This window comes from Saimiri boliviensis, chromosome 7 (assembly GCF_048565385.1).
Source record: "Saimiri boliviensis isolate mSaiBol1 chromosome 7, mSaiBol1.pri, whole genome shotgun sequence".
NCBI classification, from domain to species: Eukaryota; Metazoa; Chordata; class Mammalia; order Primates; family Cebidae; genus Saimiri; species Saimiri boliviensis.
In genome coordinates this window covers 115301961-115325707 of record NC_133455.1, presented here as the reverse complement: position 1 = coordinate 115325707, position 23747 = coordinate 115301961, and the positions used below count along the sequence as shown (strand labels likewise).

The window sequence follows — 23747 nt, the reverse complement described above, 5'->3', positions numbered from 1 at the left end:
TACAATAGGAATTAGAAGACGAAAGCTGCTGTCTGATTGGTTGACGATCCTGGCTCGAGTTGGAGGCGTTCGGACCCGGTTGCTGGGATCTTAGTACGTTGAGCTGTCCGAGAACCGTGCGTTATGCAGTTAGAGAAGTGTTCTGCGTTTTCTGTTTCTCAGAATTACTTTAGTTTTTGGATTTTTATGTTTTTTTTATGATGCAGGCAGGTGCCATCCTTTAGGGGTGTTTCCGTTTGTGAACGAATCCCTAGATAACATTTGCCACTGAGTTTAATCTGCTTTGTAAGCATCAGGTTATCCCATGTGGGCGGCTGGTACGTGTGGAAATTTAATAAGACACGCAGAACGGAACATTTGTAGACCTGAACAAATAAATCAACACCCTTGTTAGAGTCGCAAATTGCTTATACGGGCGGTGATTTATTGTTTATTACTATTGTTTTGAAGAGGATGTGTGGGAGTACGTATGCTGTCGGTTTTAAATTTATGAGTGACGAAGTTGATCTCTATTGGCTCTATTCCCGACTGGTCTTTTCATCAGCCAAAAGTCCTCTATGATGTCACTCTACGTACAGGATTATTCACTTAACTCTAGCCTTCGTCCTTTCCCTACCTCTATTCCCTCTTTTCATACCTTCTATCCTCTCCTTCCCTGAGTCTAACCCCACTTATTTCCCTTAAAGGTAAGCTAAAACATTTAAAAAATTATCTTACAGGACACACTTGGTTATTTGTAACCTTAACCTGAGTATCCTATGTAGGAAGGCTATCCTTACCATCAGTTATAAATATTTCAAATGTTGCTGGAGATACATATTAATTTTTAGCAGAATCTTTAAACTGCCCTTAGCGGTGTAAAAGCATTACTACCATTCCAATACCTAAACTTACCTTTGTGTTAGGAAATTCTTGATTTGACTTTAGACTGAATTTGAGTCTCAGAAAGCAATGACAAGCTCTTATAGGTTAAAGCTGATAAACCAGGTAATACATGAAAAAGAAAATAATGTTGAATGTTGAAGGTGAACTAAGTTGTAATGTTTTGCAGCTAGTTTTTTTTTTTTCTTTCCCTGCACCATAGTAGTGGTCATAGTTTTGCGACTAGTTTTGAAGAACAATACTGGAAAAGAAAGAGCAAACAAAGTGTATGTTGGAAATAGTAAAGTCAGATAGCTAAAATTTTTCACGTAGCTAATATTTTTAATATATGCTGAGGAGTTTTTATTTCAATACATTTCTTGTACTTGGATGGGAGACTCAACTATAACAAACACAGTCTGGCATCAACAGCATTTTAATAATTTTGTCAGTATAGACTAAAAGAGTCCTCATGGGAATTATTCATTGGCAAAGGATTGAGAAAACAAACGTGTTTGCAGAGGTTCAGCTGAACCATTAGGCCTCCAAAGACTTTGGCGCTTTCTAAAATTAGGTAATTAGTGAAATGGCCCACCTAATATGTCATGTAGCAAAGGCAGCTGCCTCCTTTTTGCTAGTGTTGAAAATGAAATTACGTATTTTTTTCTGAAAACTCATGTTATAATAAATTGTGATTTTCCTTTAAATGACAAATGCTTTAAAAGTACTGACCTTCTATTCTGCATCCTTAATGCATTTTATTCATGTGTAGCTGTGCTTTGCTTGCTTGTCTTTTAAATGTTTCAGTGTTTGAACATTCACTTGCGCAATATTTAATCATCACAATTGGTCAGGGTTGATTGCAGTTATAGAAACAGGACCTTTATGTTTTTAGTTTTGATCTTTACCATTTTAAAATCCATCCAGTTTACATTATGTAATTAGTAGATGTTTACAGATCTGCTTCCTGTACTAATTGAAGCAAATTGTTACAAACTGTTTTTCAGTCTCTTCCAGTTTACAGAAAACCAGATTTACTCTGATGGTCAAAAATAGGGTAGTATTTCTGTCCCATTCAAAGGCCCACAATTTGTTTCTAGGCAGAAGTTACTAAGTATGTCCCATTATAACTAAATCATGTTTGAAGCTGGTGGTAGAAATGAAAGTCTCTGCCAATGCAAAATTTAAGAATTTTTATGAAATTAGAGAAGGAAAAAGTAACCCTTATACTTGCACTCTATGATATCATTTACCCTGATGTTAATCTGGTAGAGCAGGGTGTGAAAACATCCAGGGATATAATCTTCTTTACCTCACAGGGTCTGGCACCAAGTGATCCAGGCACTGTTGACTCAAAACTCATGTAGTCATCTAGTCTTGGCATCTCCAGTTTCCCTCTCCAAAATGTTTATCCTATTTAAGTCCATATTGGAAGCATGTAAAAAATGAACCTAATCAAAGAAACAAACACATTGCTGAAAAGGAAGCAGAAAAACATTCCAGTGCAAATAAAATGGCTGTTCATTTCATTTGGTGTTTCACTGTATTGGTGACCTCAGTAATGGCATGATTATATTTTTCTGAGGCTGACTTGAACTCCACCAGATGCTTCTCATAACTTTTGATGGCTGCTTGAAGCTGTGTTTTTTCCACTGCTCCCAGGATGGCACGGACAATCATATCTATGCCAAGGCCAAGAACAGCAACTCCAATACTGCCAAGGAGAGAAGCACCAATTTGAGCTAACACAGTGACCAACTTGTTAATGATGCCAGTTGTGACACTGGAACCCACAAGTTTAACAGCGACTGCACTGGCTGCAGATGTAGCTTCTCCCAGAATAACCGAAATAACCTTTTGCACTATTGCAATTTTCTCTGTTTCTCTTTCCTTAATATCCTGAAGTTTTTTATAGAGGGTTGGCTCTAGCTTATCTTTTAGTGCTTCATCAACCTTTTGCAATTCCTTTTGAATTTTCAAGATGGCTTGGATGATGATGTCACAGTTTTCTTTGATGGTCCCATCTCTTTTCATCTCGATGGAGGCCAGCCTGCACCCCAAGTGCACATTTAAAACCTCTGTCAGCTTATTGGTGACATCGAAGCTGTCAGATAAGCAATCAAGGAGCTGCTGGTGAAGACGATTTACTTCCTGCCGCCTCTTTGGGTTCTCTGGGTAGAGGAAGTCACTTTGGGCCATATTTCCAATATGATTGCTGAAAAATAAAATGGTACATTTTTACTCAAAGTCTTAAAGAATATCTGCTAACTGTGTAGAAGGGACTAGGAAATCTTTTTCTTCATGAATAGCAAAGAAGCAACATGCTGTCTAAGGAGAATTCCTCAGAACGCTCAACAAGTTCTTTAAAACAGTTATGAAATTTGGAGTCAGTGTATGAAAAATGTAGGCAACATAATACAACCCCTTTGATGCATAAATTAAGGCATTAGATTTTGTGGTGGTGGGAAATATTCATGTTTATCAGGCATCTGTTAATATGCATGATTATTTCCAGGTAATATTTAATAACTTTTATTTGAAATATACCCCAATTTGAACTAATTAGCTTTTGATTACTAGAGCTCCTTAGTTTCCCCAACCCCTACTCACCACATTGACCACACCTACCAGACTGATTTCTCTAGCATTTGGAGTTAAACTAGTAGTCAGGGCCAGATGAATGTTAATAATTATGAATTTACAGGGCTATTTTTTGTGTTTCAATACTTGGTTGTTTTAATTTAAAATACTCAAATCACTTTATATTTTTCTACAGGCAAATTATTTGTTTTCTAAACCTAAGGGATATCCAAAGGCAATGTACATATTATGCTAGAATCTTTAAAAATTTTTGGGGGGTTAAGAGTATATATTCAAGACTCTATGGATTAAAATTTCATGTGAGAAGGTAGGCACTATACAGGGCACAGTATTAATCAGAGATAAGCACATGGTTATCTTTGTGATTTTCCATTTGCAAAGCTTATAAATTAAATTATTTAGAATGGTCTAAATAGTATTGCACCTAAACATTATTTAGATAAACTAGAGTTAATGTCAGAAAAAAAAATGCCATTTTACAAAAGTTTATTAAAGAATAAGGGGCTAGGCATGGTGACTCAGGCCTGTAATCCCAGCAGTTTGGGAGGCTGGGGCAGGTGGATAACTTAAGGCCGCGGGTTCAAGACCAGCCTGGCCAACACAGCGAAACCCCAACTGTACTAAAGATACAAAAATTAGTGTGGTGGTGCATGCCTGTAATCCCAGTTACTCTGGAAGCTGAGGCAGGAGAATCGTGTGAACCCAGAGGAGGAGGTTGCAGTGAGCCAAGATGGTGCCACCGTGCTTCAGCCTGGGTGACAGAGTGAGACTTTGTCTAAAAAAAAAAAAAAAAAAGTGGTGAGAGTACATCATAGAATTAATAAAATAAACTTGATAAGAGGCTTCAGTGTTTGTCCTTCTGGCCTGCGGCACCGTTTAGAGGAAACTAACAGTCATGCTCTTCTGTGTTAATTTGGATGAAAAACCTAAATTTGAGCCAATAAGATCATGATGCTCTTCAATATGCATACTTTCAGTAGCCTTCCTATGTGGCTGGCACTTTTATTTTTTTTTAATTAAACTGTTGGGAGAAAAGAAAGAAAAAAGTTCTCTATCCATATCCATGTGGAATCTGGCACAGTCTCTTTTTGAATAAACAACATTGTAATTAATTTGGACCCTATGTCTTGTAGCACATGGTTCTTATTCTGCTTAAGAGGAACCTCAGAGGCATGGGATGAAGGAATGCAGATGTTTTTCTTTCAAGAAAGTAAACTTGAAAACAACCTATCCTCCAAATCGTATGAATACAATTTGGAAAAGGAAAAGGGAAAATTTTCTGAAATGGTTTGGAACATAAATAACCACGTATGTTGTTAGATTTAGAAAAATGCACCAGAACCTCCTGGTAAAATAAATTGCCATGGTCAGAAATTCATTTTTTATCCTTAATTCAAATCCAGCACACATACACACATATATAGGCACACACATGTGTAACACACACACATTTCCACAAAACAATGCTTAGAAACTTTTCTAATCCAATTCCCTTTAAAGAAATTGCTTGTTGAAGATCTAGCAGATATTCTGTAAACTTACTAATGGGTTGCAAACTGTAATTTCATAAGCACAGATTTGGACTTGGAATTTTCTTTTTTTTTCTAGTAATTTTCCATTAAATGTTTGTCTTTTTTGACTCCTGGTTTTCAGATCTTATCATGAAATGAAAACTCTAGTTTTGGACTGAATTTGGAAGCAAATTAGCTGTATTTCTACTCAGACGGTTAGGTGAGAGTTTTCTTATCCTGGAAAAATCTCTAGAAGCTATCATATGCCATTATTTGAAGGCATAGTTTCCAGAAAAGGTGGGTGGTTCTATCTACCTCAAGATAAACAAATGGAGAAATGAACCTTCCTCCTGGATGGGAGGCAGAATGCTTCCAACTGATCGGCTCATTTTCAGTTAACTCATTGCTTTATCAAGACTTAAAAATCATAAAATGTATCTGAAAAGCTAAAGAGGTTAAGACTTATTTTTTCAGGAAAAAAACAGGGCTCTTCTCCCATCCCCAGTATTAAAACACCATAAAAACAAAACAGTAAACGTATGGTATGGCTGCAAGAGTCAGTGAATTAATGGAACAAATTAGTCCTCAAAGCAGACTCTTTTATCTGGCTTATTTGATAATGATAAATTATAGAATCTCAAATAAAAAATAATCGAAATGATTACTCCATAAATGCTCCTGAGTCGTGGGCTAGACTTTGGAGTTAAAAATTAATAACAAAATTTTTAGTGTAATATATGTTAAAAAATTAATAGCTAAAAGAAAATGGATAAGTTTCAAATATATGTATGGAGGAGGACTTTATAAGCCTAAAATCAATGAAAAAAAAATGATGTGCAAAAATTTGACTAACAAAGATAGCCAATGTAAAAAGAACTGAAAGCAAACTGGAGAAAACGCAAAAATGTATTGTTATTTTAAAAAAGCTGTGATGGTCTAATATATAAATGAGCGAACAACCTTGAACAGAGTACAAAAAAATAGTAGCTAATAAAATGGTGAGAGAAGTTCAGTCTTACTAGAAATCAAAGTGTAAGACACCATATGTTTTAAACTACTGAAGTAATGCTTTTCCTCCTTGTAAGCAGTCGTGCTCTTATACTTGCACTCTCATACTTTTCTTCACAGGATCTAGACGTCAGTCCATGACTTTGTTTCGATAACAAGTTTATTTAAGAGACGTTATGATGTGCTAAGGGTTATGTTTTTCTTACAATGAAAAAGGACTTTTATTCTGAGTCCGGTTTACCTTCCTAGATTTTTTCCTTAGGGTGGGCAGTAGGGAGGGTTTTCTTGTGCTAACAGATCTTCAGCAGGCCTGCCACCATACCTGCTCAGGTACTCTGAGCTCCAGTACTGAATACAGCTCAAGGTTATTTCCACACCCCAAATGAGATAAGGAGCACTGGGGAATTAGGAAGAGGAGAGATGGGGATTGAAGGTGAAACCATTGAATTGTTTTTTGGATAGGTGAAGTTTGAAGAGCTTAGTGAAGAAGGCAATTACTGATTCATTAACAATTTATCTAATAGGTTAGCATTTTCCATGTGTAAGGTCATATGCTTGCACCACTCTGCAAAGCGTACAAAGATGAAAAAGACGTGGTCCTTGCATTTTTGGAATTTGTGATCTAATTAGGAAGTTAAGACCGATTTATAACTATAATGTCAAGTTGAAAGTAATATGTCATACAAAATTATAAAGGTACAGTTGGTATTTGTGCAAATTTGTTTTAAACAACCCATACTTTAATATATAATATATTGGCACTGTGGCTTTATGGAGACATTTAGTCATCTAGTAAGGTTAACAATTTGTAACTTTTCAAGTAAATATTCTTTTTTTTTGAGACAGTTTCACTCTTGTTGCCCAGGCTGGAGTGCCATGGGGCAAACTCGGCTCACTGCAACCTCCACCTCCCGGGTTCAAGCAATCCTTCTACCTCAGCTTCCCCAGTAGCTGGGATTACAGGCATGTACCACCATGCCCAGCTGATTTTTTTGTATTTTTAGTAGAGACAGGGTTTCTACATGTTGTTCAGGCTGATCTCGAACTCCTGACCTCAGGTGATCCACCCGCCTGGGCCTCCCAAAGTGCTGGGATTACAGGCATGAGCCACCGCACCCTGCCTCAAGTAGATATTCTTAAATATGTGCCTGACAATTAAGGAGAGGTTGAGCACCACACAGAGAACCATAGTTGGCAGTGTGCAGTATTTTCATTGTTGCCCTTAACAATTTAGTTCTGACTCCATTTAGCAAAACAAAAGCCCTGCAGTTATTTGGAGTCATCCTTCTTAAAGATCATAGTTGTTACTCAGGCAAACCTCAAGTGATATTTTACAAACAATCTATATTATTGTGCCTGAGAGGAGTTCTGAGCCATATACTTTCTCCATCTTATTCCATTTTCGGTGATGACCTGTCACTTTCAAAGATTGTGGCACCAGCAGCAAGTGGTATGTTTAATCCAGCCCTAATTAACTACACCTCTTGTATAGTAACTTTGAACTTTTACATAATTTGAATTATCACATGATGGTGCTTCCTGTCAGTGAAAAATTCTACTTGGGGAATTACCATCCACTTATGTACACAGTTTGTGCTATTATTCGAATATTTTATTGCAGTTATCCATGAAATGGGTTCTATAGTGCCCTGGAGCAGCCGATGGGGAATTGCTAGCCAGCAGGTGGAGCTCTTGGTCTCTGGGACTCCCATTTTTCATGTGGGCCTTTGCTGGACTGGAGCAGCTGCTCTACAGATTTGGGCTCTGGGTGGGTAAAATTTTGTTTGATGAGAGAGTTCTGTTGCTAAAACAAAGTTTGGAACTTTTTGACTTGTTATTTTACTAAAAAATGACAAAAACATCTGAAAGTGCTGATGTCATTGATCAGCACACCTTAAGAAATGAAAATAGAGACAAGGTTAGCTTGAGATGATGGTTATTGGACCTAACTTTGTCAATTGTTTTGAATTGAGAAGTTAGCATTTAAGATTAAAGCACATATAAGATATGGTAAAAATATACTGATAATTGTATCTAAAAGTTAATGTTTTTTTTAATGACGTCACGCAGTTTTAGTTTTTTCAGAAAGGGAAAATGTATTGGTTATCATATGTTCAAATAAAACTTTTTAGGATACTTTCGTGAATAACAGTAGTGTGTGGACTGTCAAGTGTTATTGGAACTTAGAAATTAGTATCAACGTGATTAGAGAAAGCTTCATGGAGAAGGCAATATATGATTTGTGCCTTGACAGATGGTACATTATGGAGAAATTAAAAGTGAACGGTTTTGTAAAACAAATAATTTTTTAATATAAACTTATTACCAGTAATATATAAACTTTTAAAAATGGAGTAAAAACACCCATAAACCTACCATCTTACTTTCGATTTTTGTATTCATTTAAAAAATCTGTTTATATGCATAAGTATCTACAAAGTTATAATAATAGTGTAAATTAAATTCATCTTACATTAATTCACTTAACACCTTCTCCTGTTTATAGTTTTAAAAATATTTTATTGGTTACATATACTATTCCATATCTTTACCGTAATTTAATAAATTCAAAATTGTTTCACTGTCACAGTATTCTAATGAGCATTTAGATACCCACACATTTTTTTCCTCCATTATTTGGATTATTTTCTTGGCATAAATATCTAGAAGAATTACATAATTAGTGGCATAAGTAATGGGAATTCAATTTTTATTACTTTTGATATGTATTGTAAATTGCATTCCAAAAGCTTTTACCCTGCTACCCCAAATAAATTTTTATGGCAGGATACTAGTTCTCTCTCTCTCTCTCTTTCTTCCTTTTTCAATTTTTAGTTTAGATCTAGGAGGTACATATGCAAGTTTGTTGCCTGACTACTGCGGGATGCTAAGGTTTGGGGTGTAAATGATCCCGTCACCCTGATACTGAGCATAGGGCCGGTATCTTTCAAAGTCAAAGATGGTCCTCTTTAAATATTGTTGATTTGGGAAGTGTAAGGTTAAATTTTAAAAAGAGAAGTTCTTGCCTGCTTGGAAATACATACTAAAAATGTTAAAGGTAAAATGAAATGGTCTCTGAGATTTGCTTGCAAATAATCTGGAAAGAATAGTGGGGTAGGGTTATAGAGGAAATAACATTGGACTTGTTTTGATAAGCTTTAACGGTGAGTTATGGGTACATGGGAGTTTACTATATTATTGTCTCCACTTCTGCGTATGTTTGAACTTTTTTTTTTATAACAATTAAAGAAAGAAAAACATGACCCTGTTCTAAATCTCTGGTGTTTAGTCATTAGTGCTCTGTGAGGTTTTACGTTTCTTCTTGCTGCCACTTTCCCTCACTGTCCAAACAGGGTTTTGCTGTCATGCGTAGTTCCCTTATTTGGAGTGTGGTGTAGGTAAAGTCAGGAGCCTTTCAGGAGAAAATAACAGCTTCTAACTAGTTCTGAGTCGCCTTTAATTCAAATAAAAAACATGGCCTTTAATTAAAACAAACATTGATCATGATGTGATGATGATGATGATACACTTTGTAACATAAATTCTTTGAAAGTTTCTGTACAGAAAGAATAATATTAAAGTCATTCATCAGCATTTATCAAGTGCTCACTGGTGAGGCCTCTACTGTATCCCTTGAGGCATTTGAAAGAGACAGTGTTCCTTGTCCTCAACACGATAACAGCCTGTTTGGAGACACACAGCAAATGCTCAGAGATATTTAGATATAACATAATTTATGAACGAGTATGAGTACTATACATTAACCAGTATTAGATTCCACGTTCATTCATTCACAGATAGGGACTGAGTGTCTATATTATGACATAGAAGGAAATGTTACTATTCATATAAACTTCACACATTCACACAGGTATCATTTTATCCTTAATCCTTCTTAAAATTGATGTCTTTACTGCTTCTCTTCCACTGGGACCTAATCAGTCCTAGAAGTGGTTAATTTGCTTCCTTCTCTGTTGTCTTCAGAGAAGACACCAAGGAAGGTTTCTTCTAAATCACAAGGGACATGTCATGGGATCCTCCTATAACAAAGCTGTCTTTTTGCTTTATTCTATTTATGGTAAGATTCAAGACTGACAGGCTATTTCAAATTCCTGTTACCATTGAGAAAAAGTATTATATCAGTACTAATAGAAATATCCATGTTGCTTACCTCGCTGTGTTTCTGAGTTCCGTGGTCCCAGCAGTTGTTCAGGAGTATTGTTAAAGTGCTTTTTCATCTGGTTTCATCTGGATATTTCTGATGGAATGTGATGACTTATAGACTTTGCTAGTCTCTGCTGGGTCCCTCTGCCTGTCTGGTTTATAGGCTATTTCTACATGGCTTGGACTTCAGAATTCTTTTATTAACTATTAATAAAAACTTAATATACAGTATTAAGTTATATAAATTGGAAGACAGCACGGTAAAACTTATTTTTAAATTTCTGTTCTTTAATGGACTTTTATTGTTGAGAAGCGCTGTACAACCGAGCTAATTCGATTCAGTGGAGAAGATAGCTCTTTGATGGCAGCTCTCAGATATTGGGGTTTTCTCTTGTCAACTATTCCAGATACTAAGTTTCTTTTAGCTTCTGTTGCATTTGCACCTCTAACTGTTGCTGATTATTTAAATTCTCAAGAGATAGAAATACAGTTACTTGCATTCAACATTTTTCTCTTCTTTCCAGCTAGGAGTTCTTTTTTTCACTCTCTCTCTTCCTATGTTGGTGAATTTTCTTGACAATATAAAAACCTTAAAGACCAACTTGACTCTTTTTCCTGAAAGCTCAGATCAGAGTCTTCCCTGTTGCTGCTTCTGGCTTCTGACTTCATACCCATTGATTCTTCCACAGCAAAGACACCTCAGTCATAGGCAAATCACTCAGGCCCAGTGTAACTTAGTGAAAGACTGCAGGCTTTACACTTAGACAGTCCTGGTTCTGTGCACTCCAGGTACCACTTACTAGTCAGGCAACCCTAAGAAAGTCACTTAGCCTCTCTAAGTTTTCCCATTGGTGTAATGTGAGTATTAGTTCATAATTTATGGATTTTCATAAGGTTTAAATGGGATAATGTTTATAAAGTAGTTGGCATAGTGGCTGATATGTGGCAAGCTCTTATGAAATGGTAGCTATTTATATATTAACAACAGTATCTCCTGATAGAGGGGAGAGGAGAATGGGTGGGTACAGGATACAGGACCAAAATGCCAGACAGGCAGACAGGAGACTTTAAAATCTGAAGATGCTGCCCTGTGATCCTAAAGAAGGGCTAAGTCGGGGGACTTTTTAGTTTTGTCCCAGTGGATCATCTTGCCCTTGATGTATCCAGGGCTCCACCACGTGGGGATATGTGGCCAGTGTATCTGAACTAGGTGTGGGTGATAAGTAGGATTTTAACAGATGTTTGAGTGGGGGTGGGTGGTATAGAGGAGATAATACAGATAGAGGGAACATTGAGAGCAAAGGAGCTGTACCAGAAATTCTAGAGCATTTTCACGGAACAAAATCTACCGTGCTGGTGATACAGGGTGTATGTGGGAGCAGTTAAGGGTAGGTAAGTAATGGAAAATTGAAAACAGCTTGTAGATAACCTTAAATGTCATGCTAGTAAATTGTATTTCATTCTGTAGGTAATAGTGAACCATTAAAAAATTCTTTTTAATGTTTGGAGTTTGGATTTCAGGAAGGGAACATTATGTAAACTTGATTAGTAAGTTTGGACGATAAAGCATGAGTCACCAACTCCATTACCTACAGTATCTGGACAAAATATGTCTGTTTCTTACGCTGTCTTCAAACAGTTACATTTTGTTTCTGAAGAGGCTATTGTTAAAGAGTACCATTCAACCCACTTGTTCCTGAGGTGTTTTGTTTCTCTCCTATTTCTACCCTTCTTAACATTTGTTGCCTACTCATCCACTCCTTTCTCTCCCACGGCATAGTAGCCTAAGTGGAGTTGCCAAAAGTAAAGTATAAACAGTAGCAATGCAAAAGAATTATCAGAGAAAAACTAGAAGCAATATTGACTTCATACTGAGCCACCTGATCAACTTGAACTTCTCTTTTCTGCAATCAGTTTCTCAGGTTGAAAACTTGAACTTCTTAAATCTTCCTTGATAACTAAAGCCAGTATTGGCATCAGAGCAATAGTCAGATGCCAAATTTTCCTAGCATAGATCGTGGAGTCAGGGTGGTTTTAGGGAATCAGGAAGGCTGATTTGACAAGTTTCACTGCTCGATTGACAGTGATAGGAAATGAGAGTGAAAGCAATAATATCTCCAAACTTATCTGCATGTAGCTCTCACTTGATAGTTTCTTTTATTTAGAATGCTTTTATTTCCCCTTTATCCTAAAGCTTACCCCCTTCTTTTCCTAAAAAACTCTGCTCAAAAATCATATATTACATGACCCTGAATAAGTTGCCTGATTCAATTATGATTGTTTCAACAATTTGCCAGCACTTATGAATGTTGCACTTAAAAAAACCAAGCAAACCTAAAATAATCACCTTTTTGACCCAGTAGCCTCTTTTTATCTCTCTTCTTCACAGTTAGAAGTCCCAATTGGGTAGTGTACATGCACTGCCTCTACTTTATTTTCTTTATTAATTTTCCCGTATTTATAATCTAGCTTCTGCACATATTCCCGTCTCTTGCAAAATTGCTTTTCTAGCATTACCATGACATTGTAATGACTAGACATAAGAAATAATTTACAGTTTTTTTATCATATGTGTGGCATTTGAAATTGCTGACCAATTCTTTAAAATTTTTCTTCTGTTTTATTTTATTTTTGAGACAGAGTCTCACTCTGTTATCCAGGCTGGAGTGCAGTGGTGCCATCTCTGCTCACTACATCTTCCGGCCCCCCAGGTTCAAGTCATTCTCATTTCTCAGCCTCCTGAGTATCTGGGATTACAGGCATGTGCCACACAGAACTAATTTTTGTGATTTTTAGCAGAGGCAGGGTTTTGCCATGTTGGGCAGGCTGGTCTCCGACTCCTGGTCTTAAGTGATCTGCCCACCTCGGTCTCTCAAAGTGTTGGGATTATGCTAAAATAAAATACTTAAATATACATCTAAGAATATATGTGCCACCATGCCCAGCCAATTTATCATTTTTTCTTTAATTTATATAGTTTTGGTGTCATACATATCAAAGAACTAATTGGCTAACCAAAAGTTACAAGATTTTCTTCTAAGACTTTTATGGTTTTACATTTATGTCTGTTCCATTGTGAATTAATTTATGTATGTATATGGTATGACATAAAAATCAAGGTTTATATTTTTGCATATGGGTATCAGGCTTTTCCAGCAGCATTTGTTGAAAAACCCTAAACTAACTCTCTCTCTCTCTCTCTCTCTCTTTCTCTTTTTTTAAAAATTGTTTTTTGTTTTTATTTCTTCTTAAAAAAAAAGGAATACATGTGCAGAATGTGCAAGTTTGTTACATAGGTATATGTGTACCATGGTGGTTTGCTGAACCTAATCACCCATCCTCTAAGTTCCCTTCCCTCGCCCCTCACCTCCCAACTGGCCCTGGTGTGTGTTGTTCCCCTCTCTGTATCCACGTATTCTCATTGTTCACCTCCCCATTATGAGTGAGAACATGCGGTGTTTGGTTTTCTGTTCCTGTGTTAGTTTGCTGAGAATTATCGTTTCCAGCTTCATCCATGTCCCTGTAAAGGACATGATCTCATTCTTTTTTATGGCTGTATAGTATTCCATCATGTTTATGTAACACATTTTCTTTATCCAGTCTATCATTGAAGGGCATTTGGGTTGATTCCATATCTTTGCTACTGTAAATCCTGTTGCAATAAACATACATGTACATGTGTCTTTATAGTAGAATGATTTATATTCCTTTGAGTATATGCCCAATAATGGGATTGATGGGTCAAATGGTATTTCTGGTTCTAAATCCTTGAGTAATTGCCATATTGTCTTCCACAATGGGTGAACTAATTTATATTCCCACCAACAGTGTAAAAGCCTTCCTATTTCTCCACAGCCTTACTACATCTGCTATTTCCTGACTTTTTAATAATCACCATTTTGACTGGCATGTGATGGCTTCTCATTTTGGTTTTGATTTGCGTTTCTCTGATGATCAGTGATATTGAGCTTATTTTTTCATGTGTTTGTTGGTTATGTAAATGTCTTTTTAAAAGAAGTGTCTGTTCCTATCCTTTGCCCACTTTTTGATGGGGTTGTACATTTGTTTAAGTTCCTTATAAATTCTAGATGTTAGACCTTTGTCAGATGGGTAGATTGCAAAAATGTTCTGTTCTATAAGTTGCCTATTCACTCTGATGATAATTTCTGTTGCTGTGCAGAAGCTCTTTAGTTTAATTAGATCTCATTTTTCCGTTTTGGCTTTTGTTGCAGTTGCTTTTGGTGTTTTTGTCATGAAGCCTTTGCCCATGCCTAAGTCCTAAATGGTATTGCCTCGATTTTCTTCTAGGGTGAAAACCCCTGAACTTACTGTATTAAATTGCCTTTGTATCTTTGTTAAAAATCAACTGACCACATTTGTGGTTTTTTTCTAGACTTTCTGTTCTGTTAGGTTGGTCTACATATCGTCAATACAACACTGTTCTGTTAGGTTGGTCTACATATCACCAATACAAAACTACCAAAAACTGTATTTTTATGGTATATCTTAATATTAGATTGTGTGAGTCCTCTAACTCTGTTTCTTTAGAAAAATATTTGTCTATTCTTGTTCCTTTAACTTGCATATATATTCTAGAATTCTGTTCTGTATCTACAAAGGATCTTGGTGGCATTTTTACTGTGATTGCATTAATTCTGTGGAGCAATTTGGGGAAAATTGACATCTAAACTATATAAGTCTTCCAATCCATGGACAGAGTTTGAATTGACATCTTTGCTATATAGTCTTTTAGTACATGGACAGAGTTTGTCTCTCAATTTATTTACATTTTCTTTGATTTTTTACTTCAGAATTTTATTTTTTTTGAATCTTAGTGCACAGATTATGCACATATCTTAGATTTATATTTAAGAATTTTATTGAGAGTATTATAAATGATACTTATAAAAATATTGGTTCCCTATTGTTCATTCCTAGTGAATATGGGTGTTTGAATGCCAACCTTGTGTCTGCTAAAATTACTTTTAACTCTTAGAACTTTTTTGTAGATTTCTTGGGATTTTGTATGTAGATTTCATGTTGTCTGCAAACAGAGATAGTTTTATTTCTTCCTTCTCAATTGGAATATTTTCTTTTTCTTGATCTACATCACTTTCTACAATATCCAGTATGATATTAAATAGAACTAGTGAAAGTGGACATACCTGACTAATTCCTGATCCTGAGGGGTAGCAATTAGTCTTTTATTATGTTAGCTGTAGTTCTTTGTAAGAGCCCTCTATGATTAGGAAAGTTTTCTTATATTCCTAGTTTGCTAAGAGTTTTGATTATTAATGAAAATTGAATATTTAAAAATGCTTTTTCTGCATCTACTGATATGATCATGTGCTTTTTCTTGTTTAGTTTGATTTTTAATGTTGAACTAACCTTACATTTTTGGGATACACCTTAAATTGATTGCAGTGTATTATTCTTTTTATACATTTTTGGATTGGATTTGATAATATTTTGTTGAAGATTTTTATGTCTATGTTCTTAAGGAATATTGGTCTAGAGTTTTTTTATTTTTCTACAATGGTAGCCTTATAAAATGAGTTGAGAAGTATTCTCCCTTATGTTTTCTGGAATATACTGTGTAGAATTGTTCTTTTTTATATGTTTGAATTCACCAGTGAAACCATTTATGCCTTGAGTTTTCTCTTCTAGAGGGTGTTTAACTACAGATTCAATTTCTTTAAGAAATATAGATTTATCTAAGTGTTCTATTTTTACTTGGGTGAGTTTTCATAGTTTATGTCTTTTAAGGATTGGCTCTGTTTCATTTAGATTGTTGAATTTATGCACGCAGAATTGTTCATAGTGTTCTCTCATTATCCTTTTTATGTCTGAAGGGTCAGTAGTGGCATCTCATTCTTTATGTTGGCAATTTGTGTTCTCTCTCCTTTTTTTTTTATCTTTTTTGGTCAATCTGGCTTAAAGTTTAACAATTTTATTGTTTTTTCTTTTCAAAGAAACACCTTTTAGTTTTATTGGATTTTATCTATGTTTTTCTGTTTCAATTTCACTGATTTCTATTCTTTATTATTTTTTTCCTTTTGCTTACTTTGAATGTTTGCTCTTTCTTTTCTAACTTCTTAAGCTAGAAGTTAAAATTGTTCATTTTATATCTTCCTTTCTAATATAAACATTTAATATATGGATTTCTCTCTAAACACTGCTTTAGTTTCATCCCACAGATTTTGATATATTTTCATTTTCATTCAGTTCAAAATACTTTCTATATTTTTGTGACTTCTTTTGACCCACAAATTATTTAGTAGTGTGTTGTTTAATTCACAGTATTTTGTAATTTTTCAGGTATCTTCTTTGCTGACTTCTATTTTAATTCTATTAAGAGAACATTTGTTGTCTTTTACATATATAAAAAAACTGCTGGAATTTTTTAATTGGAATTTTGTTGTATTTATAAATTAATTTGAGGAGTACTGCCATCTTAGCTTATTGAGTGTTTTGGCCCATTTACAATATATATCTTTTTATTTAATTAGGTCTTCCTTAATTTTTCTCAGCAATATTTTAGAGTTGTAAGTGTAGGGATATTTCATCTCAGATTCATCTATAAACATTTCATATTTTTAATGATATTGTAAAGGTCATTGTTTTAATTTTAATTTCTGATTTTCATTTTGTTGCTACTCTATAGAAATACAATTGATTTGATCTTGTATTTTTCAACCTTATGAAACTTAGTTATTAGTTCTAGAAACCCATAATTAATGCAATTATTGATATGCTTAGATTGAGTATAACATCTTTTATTAGTTTTCTGTTCTGTTTTTTAAAATTTCTCTGTTTTCCTTTTCAAGCCATCTTCTAATATAAATAGTTACTTAAATAATTTTGAAATTTCATTTTAATTTGCCTATTGACCAAAATCTGTATTAGCATCCTCGGGCTGCTGTCACAAATTGCCACAAACGTAGAGATTTTAAACAACAGAAACGTACCCTCTCAAGGCTGGAAGGCTGAAGTCAAAACAGAATCTCACTCCCCCGCTGGGGGCTTGAGGGAGAATCCATTCCTTGCCTCGTCCAGCCCCGGCTGTCATCATCCCTTAATATGGGGCCACATCACTCCCATCTCTACTTCCATAGACACATTGTTTCCTGCTTTCTTAATGGTTACTCTAGAGATTATAATATACTTTCACACTTCACACAATCTACTTAAAATTAATATTTTATCATTTTAAGTAAAATCAAGAAATCTTTCAGCTACCTGAGTCTCCTTACCGTCTCTCCTTTATGGTGTAATTGTCATATGCATTAAGTCTACATGCATTGAAAGTCCCAACAGTGCTATTTTTTGGTTATAATTTTTACTTCCTTCTGCAGTCTACCATGCACTATTTGATTCCCAGGGGTCCCCTTTCCTGGAGTTCTGGCTAGAAAACAGTTTCAGCTCTTCCCATGGCTACTGTTTCTCACCTTGGGGCAAAGCAGTGAGAGAAAGTTGGTTCTGCCCAGGGTAGAGTGGCAAGAGTGAAAAGCGGTATAGAGTAATTCAGTATATTAATCTATCGATATTTTCAGGATCCAGCACGCCGTATTTGTTATGTGGTATAAATTCAGTGATACAACACTATTCTACTCTGTTTTAATTATTTTTATTGAAGCACAATATCATTTTTGTTTTAATGTTTGTATAGCTTTCCTGCCCTTGGCAGGAGTTATCCTCATGTTTAGACTATACTTTCAGTTTCTTTATGGTTGCCAAATTGACTTTTAGTTTTCATTTGGATTACTGCTTTACTTTGTAGTGCTGAAACTTCTTTGTTGGAGAAATGTCTTCAGAGTCAGAAAAGGATAAGGAGAGACTGATTCAAGCTGCCAAAATGTTCTTCTTTCATGTACAAGATCTTGCTTCTGTCACAAACACACTGACTGAATTGTTTAACCACAATATGAATACTCAAATCCTTTTGATGGCTGTGAAAAACAATAGTAGCCTTAAGGATTTTTTTGAGCAAATGCTCAAAATTTTTAAGGAGATGCAATCTGTAATGGATGCAAAACAAGACAAAATTCAAAAGGAGTCTTTATGTTCCAAGGTTGCAATGGCCATGTGCTCTATGGTTGAGAAGAGTACCAATGTAGAGGAGTTGCATCAGTCAGCTAAAGAAGTATTCAAAAGTGCCTGTACACCAGTCATCATCTCTGTGCTAAATAGCAGTAACATCCTTGGGAGTTTGGAATCTTCTCTTTCATGCTTGATGAAATTTCCCATCATGAATCTTCAATTAAGTGACTTCTATACAGAAGACACCAAAGAGCAATCAGATGTCAGCACATCTGAGGGAATCAGGAGTCCAGGTCCTTCCAAAACTCCTATGATAGACACCTTGAAAAAACTACAGGATGTACTAAAAACTGAGGATTCCAAAAATCCTGTAGAGTCAGCAGCAGATTTGTTGGAACAAATTGTCAAGGCTATGGGACCAATCTTAGAGATCCTCCAAAAAGCCATAAAGACTGTGGAAATGAACATTTCTGGGTTTAAGAAAGCCAGTGACAGGTAGCAATGCAACAGAGATTTTCATTTCTGTCAGAAAACTAATTCAAATACTAGCGTTTTTCATAGTGGTTTCTAAGATCTTTTGGTGCCAAACATATGGTATGTTAGAATATAAGTAAAGAGAAGTCATCTGGCAAAACATTCACCTGTAGTTTTGCTTTATCAAAATAAAAAGAAATCATTAAGAAAGCCTGTTTGAAGTGTCAGTCACTAAGAAGAATATATTGTTGAAAAAAGAACAATGTCGTATTACATTTGAGGATGTCTAAATATTATATTTTATCTTAGAGCATAATTAAAACAGTCCTAAACTAGTTCCCACTCTTAACCATTCTATTTTCAGTGAGAAGTCCAAGTAACCTGTAAATATTGTCATTAGATAGACAATCTGGCAGAGAGAGCTAGTCAGGGTGGGAAACAAAATAAACTCAATTTTTGTCATTCATATACCAATTTCCGTATACTTCGGTACCTTGACTATCAGCAGCCATCAGTAAATATTTTAGATATGATTCATTCATAAGTAAAGAACAATGAATGGGCAATAATAGATTTTTCTTGCTTATGTAAGACCAGAGCAGATAGTTCATACTCACTTGTCTCCTTCTGAGGTCTTATGCTTAGAAGATACTGAGGTGGAAAAATGGAGGTACTCTAAACTTTCATAAAGAAAATACTATAACACTTAAGTAGGATGTCTGAGATGTGCTTGTATTTAAAGAGATGAGATAGGACAGTCCGTTGGTCTACCATAAGTCTTTGGTTCTCATGTATTGTTAATGAGTGTATACTCCTAAGATTGGCCTTGAAGTTAACTATTTTCACATGATACCTGACAGAAACTCTGTTGAGAATGGGAAAAGCAATGATAACTTCAAGCCAAATTCATCATCGTAGTTACTATTGTCATTTTAAATAAGGAATCCCTTCTCCATCCTCAGACAAATGGCAAGAATTTCAGAATGTTTGGTGGGGAGGGTTAAGTGGATTTTGACCATTACCAGAGCTTGGAGGTCCTAGAAAAAGGATGAGTTTCAATACATGAACTCTCATTTTCTCTCCACAGTGAAGCTGAAACCTTGCTTATTTGTAATAGGTTTTCTATTAAGAACTCTTTTATTGTTTTGAAGAGGGTGTTAAATTGATTCATTTGCTACCATCACCTCATAAATACACACACACACACACACACACACACACACACACAGACAGAGGGTGAGAGAGAGGAAAAGGGAGACAGGCTCTCACTTTGCTACTTTTTCTGAACCTATATGTGTCCAGGGTTTCAGTCTCCCTTTTGTCTTAGGATTGTTTCAGAATGTTGAGTGCAGTAGCTAGGGGGATTCGTGTGGGAATGAATTGGACAAGGACTAAGAAAAGTCTTGGTGCAAAGTCTTTCTGTGAAGTGAGTAGAAGAATGGGTGGTGACAGTTCACAGGAAGTCCTTGCCAGATGCCAATGGGAATGGCAACCGGGTAACCCCTTGATATTAGGGATGGGTAGTGCCCACTTAAATAAAGATGGGTGGTCTTCAAGTGCTGGTGGCTCTTATTAGGCTGGTGATCGCTTACAGTGTTTCACATTTTCCCACCTCTGGCTACCACCAGTCTGACCATTCTAATGACATCATGTCTGCTGCTGCTTCCTGGCTTGTGCAAATATTGAGGAAAAGCTGTATTTTTCTTAAATCTATTACTCATATTTAATGTTTCTCTCAAACAGCTTTGGTTTTGGATTCCTCTCATTTTCTTTACCATCCTTCAGTTTTTGAAGAACGAAGTAGGGTGGACTCATGTGTTTCTATGCTATGCCTGGTCTCATTTATCCTCTAGGCTGTGCGCATGGGATGGCCTAGCTGTCTGAAGGAAGCCTAAGTAGGGAGGAAAAAGTGAACTGCCACACAACATGCCACACTACACAACACAACACAGCACAACACATGATCATTTACTATTAAAACAAAGCAAGTCCTATCATCAGTGTAGTTTCTTATCAGTTGCCAATGTTTGCTGCATCTTGGTATTTCTGAAAGCACCTAATTCAATAAATGCTTTTTGAATTTTACCAAATCAAGAGCTAGCTCATTCAATGTAAATCAATTTGATTCATATCATTAGACAACTCAGTACAAGAATCCTGATTCTTCAAGCAAAACAAACTACTGAAATTTTCTTCATTGGATTTTTTAAAAAAGAGTAAATAGAGAACTTCAGGATAATCTAATAGGCATATTAAAAAGGATACTTTGTTATAAAAATTAAGTATTACATGGGTCGAGTGCTTTTCCTTTTTTATTTTTCCTGTTTCAGTCAACTTCCTCAGGTTAAACAATATATTTCTGTACATACGAAAAGGAGAGATGCATGTATTCCTTTAATAAAATTACTATAGGATGTAAGTACTTCTTATAGCAAAGTCTCTGTTAGGAATTGCATCATTTTACACATATTCAAGCATCCACTTTATCTTTGGAAGATATTCCAGCCTAACAAATTTATCCCAGCAGAAATTACAGTAAAATTTCTAAAACTAGTCTCAAGATTTGCATAAACACTTTGAATCAATTTAAATCAATACTCTACAGATTTCTTGCTCAAAAACTTTGGACTATAGGGAGAGACTGAGGGAATGTGAACTATGTACATTTATCCTTAACCAAGCTCATGTACCTACATATTAGTTTCTGTCTCCAGAGATTTGTTCTGTAAAACAGCAGCAGGAGTTAGAATTAAGTTATATTTTTAGAAACTTGGCTATTCCTTTAAGGGTCATAATCATGTAAGTCACAGTGTTCTCAAATGCTGGTGTATAGCTGAATCATCTAGAGGGCTTATTAAAACAGTTTGTTCAATTGCTGATTCTGTAGTTTGGGATCAGGTCCTAAAATTCACATTTTAATGAGCTCTTAAAGGATGCTGTTGCTGCTTGTGCCTAGAGAGTCAACACTTTAGGAGACTTGTCTTACTCAGAAAATTATGACTTCTCCTGGGAATCTAATGCTTTTGGCTGACTTTTGAGCTTCACTGAGTGGCTTCCAATTTCCTCTCCAGCCCACATTACCCTTCGCTCTCTGTCAGACCTGTCTGCTCCCTGACCTTATGCTGCACATCATCGATCATTCCATATCTGCTTCTCTTTTCTACTTTCCTCTAAATAAAACCTCATTTCTGATAGAAAGCTTTATCTAACTATAGGCCAGAGGAATCACCTTTTTCTCTCAGCTCCAGGCATTTAATATTTGGCCTTGTTTTTGGCACTATGCACTTGGCACATACTGTTTCTTGTTTCTTTCTCCTTCTGCTTGCCCCTTCTCCCATCCCTAAGGCCTGGTTCAAATGTGGCCTCTTACTTAAAGTCTTCCTGGTGTCTCTTCTTACCTCAGTTGGAAGAAATCTTTCTTTTTTTGAATTGCAATGAACAGAAAACTTGATTTTCGTCTTTTTTTTTTTTTTTTTTTTTTTTTTTTTTTTTTTTTTTTTTGGCATTTCACTTGTGGCTTGCTTATGTTCTTAATTTCTCCGAAGAGAATGTAAACTCATGAGAGATCTAGCCTAGTGTTCTCAACTTTTAATCCCCAAAGGGCTTTGTACATAGTATGGCTCATTTATTTGGCACAGGAAAAATGTATTTAAGATGTTGGGTGGCTTTTCCCAATATAGCATGTCATTACTGACTCACTGATGCTCGCTGGAAAAGCTTACTCCCAGAGCCGTGCCTCCAAGACTCTCTACTAGGTAGCCACCAAACTGCCAACGACCCTGTGCACGTTGCATAAATTGTCTTTTTGTAGAAATTCTTTCCTTTATTGGCTGCAGAGGCTACTGCAACTAGGTGACAGGGTGATTTGGCCCTGTTAATTTCAAATCCCAATTTAAAGAGTGATAGTGCAGAGATGCCTGAACTCCCTGCCAGGTAATTTTATGTAGCTAATTCCCATTCAGTTCCTCTGATCATGACACAGGCCATTCAGGAAGTCCTATGGAGAGTAAATAGATGAACTGATTTTCAGTTTTGCTGCTTCGTATCCAAATCTTCTCGGAAGGGATAGGGAGCATGGTCTTTCAAAATCCAATATTATAGAGCTAGCCCTCATCTTTACTTGATTTAGACCAATACCAGGGTCTTTGGTGATAAGGTTAAATAATACCTTATGTCCCCACCTAAATTATATACTGAGGGGAGCATTAGAGGACATTTCCAGCTATGAAATTCAGCAGTTTATACTTCTTTGTATTTCATAGTTTGAACATGAGACCTCACTATATTGCTGATATTTGCTTGTAATCAGTGTTTTTTTCTCATATTCTTTTAACCTTCACACATATCCTCATGTTTTCCTAATATTTAAATTTGCTTTGAAGACTTAATTTTGCCATCAAGTTCTCTACAAATTAAGATATGAATTTAAATTGTAATTTTTGTAATGTCTTAGGAACATGCATGCAACACCCGTTACTGTTGGTGAATAAGATTTCACTAACATCTTTCATTATCTTTCCCTTTTATTTCTCAAGTTTCCATGTATCTTCTCATCTGAGGCTATACTAGCTTGATCTTCAATGCTCATAAAAATCTCTGAAGAAAATTCACACCTTGGTTAAGTCTCTGGGGTTCAAAGCTTTTCCATTTGGTAAAGAATTTGTCCTTTGCTTTCTAACTTGATCTTCTTTGATTTGTTCCTATTTAGAATATCTAAATCAAAAAATTAAGGAAGAGTCCTTGTATTCATTAGAACTCCTTCAACTGCTTGATGCTTGACATAGAAAATCTAATTCAAATTATGCAAGCAAAAACATAATTTATTGATTTATGTAATGAAAATCTTGGCGTATTCAGCTTCAGGTAAAGTTGGATTCAGAGGCCTGTACACTGTCATCAGGTCTCAGTTTGTTTCCATTTCTCAGCTCTTCCTTTGTTGTGTTTCTCAGGGAGGTACGGTCTCTTCTCCCGGTGGCAGGATCTCTGCTGGCAGCTATAAGCTCCTACCCTGCTTTTATTAATATTCATTAAGAAAAGAAGCTCCCGTCCTATTCCCAATTGCAATTCCAGAAAAATATCCTGATTGTA

At 35.7% G+C, this 23747-nt stretch overlaps 2 protein-coding genes across 2 annotated transcripts; one reads left to right on the top strand and one right to left on the bottom strand.

Annotated features, from left to right (window-relative positions):
• The first annotated feature begins 13 nt into the window (after window positions 1-13).
• On the top strand, window positions 14-22116 carry C7H12orf60 (chromosome 7 C12orf60 homolog). Its single transcript, XM_003934554.4, has 2 exons — window positions 14-93; window positions 17926-22116. Exon 2 carries the CDS (start codon window positions 17950-17952, stop codon window positions 18682-18684), a length of 735 nt encoding a protein of 244 aa, XP_003934603.2. The 5' UTR covers window positions 14-93; window positions 17926-17949; the 3' UTR covers window positions 18685-22116.
• Window positions 794-10222, bottom strand: SMCO3 (single-pass membrane protein with coiled-coil domains 3). The gene is made up of 2 exons (XM_003934553.3): window positions 10153-10222; window positions 794-3076 (listed from the first exon to the last, which is right to left on the bottom strand). Exon 2 carries the CDS (start codon window positions 3058-3060, stop codon window positions 2383-2385), a length of 678 nt encoding a protein of 225 aa, XP_003934602.1. The 5' UTR covers window positions 3061-3076; window positions 10153-10222; the 3' UTR covers window positions 794-2382.
• Window positions 22117-23747: the final 1631 nt, after the last annotated feature.